This window comes from Cupressus sempervirens, chromosome 5 (assembly GCF_028749045.1).
Source record: "Cupressus sempervirens isolate cs-2001-9-10 chromosome 5, ASM2874904v1, whole genome shotgun sequence".
Lineage (NCBI taxonomy): Eukaryota > Viridiplantae > Streptophyta > Pinopsida > Cupressales > Cupressaceae > Cupressus > Cupressus sempervirens.
In genome coordinates, this window is record NC_143122.1 from 586,770,607 (window position 1) to 586,778,395 (window position 7,789).

General features: G+C 30.4%; 1 protein-coding gene across 1 annotated transcript; it reads right to left on the minus strand.

Annotated features, from left to right (window-relative positions):
* Positions 1-757: 757 nt before the first annotated feature.
* On the minus strand, positions 758-1,510 carry LOC149557289 (pathogenesis-related protein PRB1-2-like). The gene has a single exon (XM_089785960.1). The coding sequence runs from the start codon at positions 1,359-1,361 to the stop codon at positions 882-884; it is 480 nt and encodes a 159-aa protein (XP_089642086.1). The 5' UTR covers positions 1,362-1,510; the 3' UTR covers positions 758-881.
* Positions 1,511-7,789: the final 6,279 nt, after the last annotated feature.

Sequence of the window (7,789 nt, forward strand, 5' to 3'; positions counted from 1 at the left end):
ATCGGTGTGTTGTAGTGTCTTGCCTAATTTTATTTAAAATGTTCATATTAAATATTGAAAAAAAAAAAAAAAAGACATAACCCGAACTCTATACTTAACCCTTACCCAAACTCTAAGCCTAATCCTAACCCTATTTCTAACTATAACTTTTACACTAACTCTAATTCTAATCGTAATCCTAACTATAACTCTTCTTTTGAATATAATATTTTAGGTAACAATACCTTAATAAAAAAAATTGAAGTTATACAAATTGAACACAATATATCAAACAAAAAAATTAAATACTGAAGAATAATTGATAGTAACCTTATTAAAATAGAAAAATTTAAAATGATTTTTTCTGTTTGATATATAAAAGAACATAAATAATTTACATCAAAACTATTCAAATTTCTACAAATCATTTGAACTATCAAGATTGTCACTAAATTTTTTAATAAAAAGAACTTATACAATCAAATTCATAAATTCTATGAAAAAAACAATATAAACATATTTCAAAATTATTGTTGCAAATAAGTATCTCTAGAACCGAACTTTGTATCACTGTCCAATTATAGCAATTTTTAAACAATGACAATAACATTTATAAATTGTAAACTTAGTAGTAATGATTACTTAAGAAACTTGAAGCCCATTAAAATCTCAAGAGACGTGATCACGGCTAAAAGAGGTAAAAAACCAGAACAGAGTATAATAAAGGAAACATACAGGGCGCTATTATTCCAAGCATGGAATGTTTACACTGATAAAATTTATTTAGTGACCACCGGTGTACAGGAGGTCAATATCACGTACTATATAGAGCGCAATACTAGATAGTTTAGAATATTGGAGTGCAATACTAGATTTAGTGAAAGTAGCAAGAGGCATGGAAGTCAGTAGGGTTTCTGCCCAACAATATTCCCGCGTGGATCGTAATTGCAGATGATGAAAATGGCGCCATCGTTACACTTAACACGAGCACACCCAAGCTTCTTCGAATTTCTCCACACCACTTGAGTATAATGTCCGCACTCTTTCCCTTGAGTACAGGTATTCGAATCATAATGGTAATACTGCTTTTCACTCACCCACGAATTCACGGCATCGGCAGGCGTGAATTCCTTACCTTTTCCCCAGAAAAGGTTTTCTCCATAGGGTTCGCCAGAATGGCGCAGAGCGCAGTCTCCCTTGCGTTGATTTGCATTATTCTGCGCATATGCGGCCACAGTTTCATCCCACACCAGACGACCAACTCCCACTTGCGACCTCGCACTGTTGTGAGGGCTTAAAAACTGTGGGTTCAAAACCTGCGCTGCACACAATTGCAGGAAACATACAAAAAAAACAAGCCCTCCGACCTTCATCTTCATCATCTCTAATATATAATCTCAGAATGTCTAAACAAGTGCCGTTATTTATAGCCAAACAGAAGGGTGAGTTGATTGTAGAATTGCCATTCAGATTAAAATTCTGAACAATTCAAAGTAGTTTATCAACTAATTATCAACTAATTTTTTCCCGGTCAAGTGTGTTTTTTTAAGCGAGTGCCTTTCATTGCCAAGAACTAGATTTCCAATATGTCATGCCATCCTCTATCCTTATTGAAAAATGGCCCAAACGTTTGATTTACGGTTGTGGAATTGGTTTAAAATGAAAGGGTGAATGAATTTGGAAAATGTTTTATATTTTGAGCAACAGTAATGATTCGTGCTTATCTAATATTTGAAAAACAATGCTTTCAAAATCACGTAGAATGTGGATAGGTATGTGAATTCAACAATTACATCTTCTCTGAACTTGATGCCTTTTCCGTTTTATTATATAAATTCAAATAAAACTATTACGAGTTTACTTGATTTTATTAATGTAAGAAGGGAATGTTGGGACATACAAATGGATTAAAAAATTTAAGCAATAGTAAGAAAATGATAAATCATATTTTCTATTGTACCATGTAACCAATTTATAAAGTTATGATATATCTTTTATTTTCTAGATGTCTACAATTGACGATAATTAAAGTAAAATAACTTGAAGTAGAAAAAGAATTATAAAATAAATTTTATATATATATATATATATATATGAAAGTTATGGCTTGTTGGAATGTGTAATTTCTCCTCAAATGAAATGTAAAGGGTTAACAAAGGATTCTAGAATTTGTTAGTTCACCGAATAGGGTTAGGTAAAATTAATATTTAATTCTATAAAGTTATAGAAATCATTTGTGTAGATAGCTCTAGAAAAGTCTATTTGTTAGTGAAATATATTAGTGTCATAGCACATTAGTATTTTTCCATTTTAGTTTATTTTTTCACAAGGTGTATAGGAGTTGTCTTGGGTTTCTACATGATTGAGTTAATAGCTTAGTCATTTTAACATTTCATTTACTATAAATGAAAGAAATATGGATTGAGTCATAGACAAGATATATAAATTTATACATATGAACTTGTACTTAGTAAGTGAATAACGATTGTGAGACATACCCTATTCTTTAGTATAAGGGTAAATGTGCTTCTACGGTAGGAAATTGTAGCTCTGCAAAAGGAAACCATTGTGGATAGAAGGAGAGTGTGAAGATCAATATCATTGTTGTAAATTTGGTTGATCACCCTTCAACTAGGCCTTAAAGAGAACCATTTTGATCTTGATAATGATATCCATGATTAGGTGAAGGATGAAGGATGATATGAAAATGGGTTGATCCTTCATTCCTAGAATTCCTACATAAAACTAATGAAAAATTTGGCATTTGTCTTCCTATGGTACTTTAGTCTACATTGTGATTCACTCCCTAAGAAATAGGGTTTATAATTTGGAGAAAAAAATTGTGAAAGAATGATAATGTTAGAAAAATTATGAAGAAAAATGCAACAAAATCTTGGAGCACTTTGATGTCTATGAGGAAAAGCTTAAGAATATCCTCAAAGAAAGTGATGAGAGAACAAATTATTATATGCAAAACCCTATGTGTGCTTTAGGACAAGCCTTGGCGGAAACCACAAAGGTCATAAATCACCTATAAACTATGATGGATGAAGTCAATGCCATGGGGATGCAAGTTTTTAAAGCTCTTAAAGGCCTTGTACGATCATGGTATTTTGTCCTCAATGTTTTTTTTATGTTTGTTTGTTGGTTGCAGGATAGTGTGTTTGTTTTGTCCGGTCTCCAGCATTGTTTTAAACTTTGGTCTTATATTGAATATGTTTTTCAATAATTTTGACTGGGATTTTGAGTCCCCTTTAGAAACTTATTTTTATTTGGACCAAAAAAGAAATGTGAGACTCCATTACTAGCCAAAGAGAAATTGCTTTAAAAACTACTATGTGTGGGATATGTGTGAGATGAATGTACCTCTAATATATAATAGATAGAAACATTGATAACACATGAGATCCCTAATGATTATGGTAATTCCAAAATGCATATTAAGTCATAATAAAGATTGTTGGAGGAATAATTATCCTTAATTGACTAGATTCTTATTTTGAATTGTGATAATGTAATTAAAAAATATGGGTTATTTATATTTTGGTATGTAAAAACTACTTTACCTAACAAGTTTAACAAGAAGGCTCTATTGTGATGTAAAGATATTGATTTATCTTATATAATTTTTTATTTTATTCAATGTCATTTTAGTTATTTTATGCAAGCCTTTATAAATGTTATAGGATGAATTCAACAAGAAAGCTATATTGTCATGTAAAGATATTGATTTATCTTATATAATTTATTTATGTATTCAATGTCATTTTAGTTATTTTATGCAAGCCTTCATAAATGTTATAGGACGAAGGAACATGTCATGTTTTTGTCTAATTTGATCTCTGAACTCTAAAATATATTTTATTGTTTTCTCTCTCATGTGTCTATTAAAGATACTTGTCGAAAATCATACAACATGATCGTCCTTATTGCTCAAACAAATATAGTATTAGAATGTGATCTAAACATGGTATAAAATGTTATCTTCATCTAAGTCACATTCCACAAACACCATACTCTAGTCAAAATGCATTTAAGGACATGAAGAGCATAAAAAGGAAAGAAATGTAGTTGACCAATATTGATGTTAATGAATATTTGAAAAATAAAATTGAATAAGGTATTTAAATTTTAAGGTTCTTTGTAATCATTAAATGGAGGAGAAAGACATATTTGAAGAGGATATAGAAATGTATAACTTATTAGAAGTGTTCAAAAGCTTCAAAATAATAATATTTGGTAGTTGTAAATTCACATTCAAAAAATGTTTATACCATTCACATCTTTTTACATTGGTGACAAGAGATTCAATATTCATAATAGAAGACTTGAAGAGAGAGCACAAAGTTAGGTTATCATCCTTACTCAAGAATGAATGATAAAGGGAGCTAGAGAGCATGAGATATAGAGTAAAAATTACAATAAGAAAAAGGGAATATGTAGATCTTACCATAAATATAGTGCATTAGAAAAAAGGATAATCCAAAGATAAAAAATTACACAAAGGGGCAATAGAAATAAAATAGAAACTAATTTGATATTTGGATAAAAAAGAGAGAAACACATACTTTTAGAGTGTCAAACTAGGTATTTTCATTGATGTCAACATATTTCTCTTATACTCTAGTGTATTAGTAGTTGTGTAACAATACTAGCACATTTGAGTTTCATTTTCAATCTAAATTTTTTACAACGTGCCAATTTGACTTGTCAAATTCATTTTTTTGTTAAATATGATGCCATAATGTGGAAATTTAGACAATCCTTAAGTTGGTAGGCAAAATTTTGATGTTGTCATGGATATAAACAAAAGAAAATAAAAGTGGAACTTCATTTATTTATGTGGAAAAGTGTGAAAATGTGGATGGGAGGCTTCAGTGGCATGACAAAGATATTTTCAGCACCATTTAAGGTAAGGTTTTTTAGTGGTGAGTTGAGAGTATGCTAGGTAAACTAAGTCATTAAGTTTTGATTGATTATGCTATAGTGTCACAACTAATAGATCCCAAATTCACTATCATTCAAGCACGTGATCTTCATCCTCTTCATTCACTTCAAAATCATTGTTTACTGCCATTTGAATAATTTGAAGGCATAGGTGTAGCATAGAAGCTTGCAGCCTTCGTACAATAGCCTACAACAATTTGATAATGAACCAAAATGATGCCCTATCTCATGGAGGCCATGGGCCATTAAAAGATGTTAAATATATTTTGTCTAAAATAAGAAAAACATATAAAGTTAAATATAGGCCACAACCCCTTTCCAACAAGATCTATTCATGAATCTAAAGAATGAAGAAATCAATTACAAATTGAGCCTCAAAGGCCATACAAGATTTTCAGACCCAAAGAGAAAAATGATCAAGAAAGAGATAAAAACCTACCTTATCTCTCAACATGTTGTTTCCAATTCATAAAATTAATCCAAATACCCAATCTTCTATAGTATAAGGAATGGGAATGATATGAGCAAACACACAATCTACCTGTAGGTGAAAAGCGCCCAAGAATTATCTTCTATAGTATAAGGAGTGAGAATGAAATGAGCAAACACCCAATTCTGGCTCATGTTGTTTGCTTATACTATAGAAGATAATTCTACTACAAATTAGAGGGAGAGTTTTCCAAAGATCGAGACATATTTGCATCTAATGCTAAAAATGATGAAGTTTTAAATCATAAGAAAAGACCACTATTGCCTAGAAAAATGATTAAAGAGAAAAATATAGAACTAGATGAGAATTCTAGAGAAAATAAGAAAAGAGGAAATAAAAAATTCTATGTTTCCATATTAATAGAAGTCACAAAAACATAACAACTAGTGTTGACAATGCTTTAAAAATTCCACCATGAAAAGATGCAATGGTGGAGGAATATCAATCAATTCTAAAAAAATGATGTCTGGCATATTGTCCATAGACCTAAAGACAAATAAGTTGTATCTTCAAAATGGCTATATAAAATCAAGTATGCATTTGATGGAAGCATTGAAAAACACAAAGCAAGATTTGTTCCAAGGAGTTTTTCTCGAAAGGCTAGAATTGATTATGAAGAAACATTTGCTCCAGTTGCATGCTACACTTCTATAAGAATGATAATTACATTTGTTGCATCCAAAGGATGGAAAATACATTAGATGTATGTAAAGGAAACATTCTTAAGTGGTATCATTAAAGGGGAAGTATATTTAGAACAACCTGAAGGGTTCACCACACATGATATGAAGCATTATGTATGTTAAACAAAAAAAATCTATCTATGGCCTTACGTAAGCTCCCAGGACTATGAGAGAATTGACAACTATCGCTTGAAGTTAGGATACTATAAAAATGAAGCTGACCCTTACATATATTTAAAAAGATGTAATGATGAAATAGTGTAAATTCTTGTTCTTTATATTGATGACTTATTGATAATAGGTGTAGACCACCTTATAGCCAAATACAAATAAGACCTCATAGTTGAATTGATATGAAGGATCTTAGACCTTTATATTATTTCCTGGGTCTAGAAGTGTGGCAAAAAGATAACTATATTTAATTTAATTAAGAAAAATACATTACCAATATATTGACTCCAATGGAAACTAACCATCGTAAGCTTAAAAGTGAAGCTAGAGATTCAAAACCTATAGACCTTACTATTATCATCAAATTTTTGGGTCTCTTATGTACTCAGTAAATACAAAAGCATACATCTTCTATGCTATGAATGTATTAAGTCATTTCATGTCTAAACCCAAAAAGATCCACCTAATGGTTGCCAAACATATTTTAAGATATTTAAGAGGAACTATTGGTGTTGGACTAAAGTATACGAATACAACATTACAACTTCAAGGGTATTTTGATTCAGACTTGTTATAAAATTCTATTAATCATAAGAGTACTACAAGATGTTGTTATAGTCTTGGATCTACCATGATATCCTTATTGAGTATAAAATGATTACCAGTTGCTCAGAGTTCCATTGAAGATGAATATATGGCAACCTCTATGGGAGGACATGAATAGGTATGGCTAAGGAAACTTCTATATGGACTATTTGGAAAATGACTAAACCCCACTATAATCCACTATGACAATAAAAGTTGTATTAAGTTATTAGTTAATCCATTTTTTACATTAGCACTGAGGAACAAAATGTAGACATTTTTACTAAGCCTTTTGCAAAGTTACAAATTGAATACTTCAGAAATAAATTTGACATGACTAAATTTTAAACTTGAGATTATAATCTCATTTAAATGTAATTTATTCATGAATATTTAAATAAAATTAATATTTGCAATACTGTGGAGGTGTTGTGGCATGAAAGATGATGATCATTTATGTGGATATGATCATTGTTGTAAGGTGATGATCTTATCAATAGCTTGGCCAATTATCATGTGTCACTATATTGGTTAAAACACTTGATGATGAATATATCAAGATTGAAGACATTTAGTTGAAGTCCTAGATTTTGTTGGATATCTTGATATAAGTGTTATCACTAGATCTACCTCCAAACTAATCTAGAATTTTGATAATGGTTGTGTCGTAATTGTGATGGATTGAAGATCTCATTATCTTCATCATATAAATTTGATACTAGTGCATTAACGAGTTGAATGATTTCAATCCTCCTTCCTCTAAGAGGGAGTGTTAAGGTTATAGATTCATTTAGATTTAAATCGTCATATATATATATAAGTCTAATTATAATTATCTTGATGAAATCTCATGATTATTTAGACTAACCAATAGTCTAAGATCAGTGTCTTAAATTTTTTTTTCAAGCTACAAAAGGCCATGAATCTCTATGGC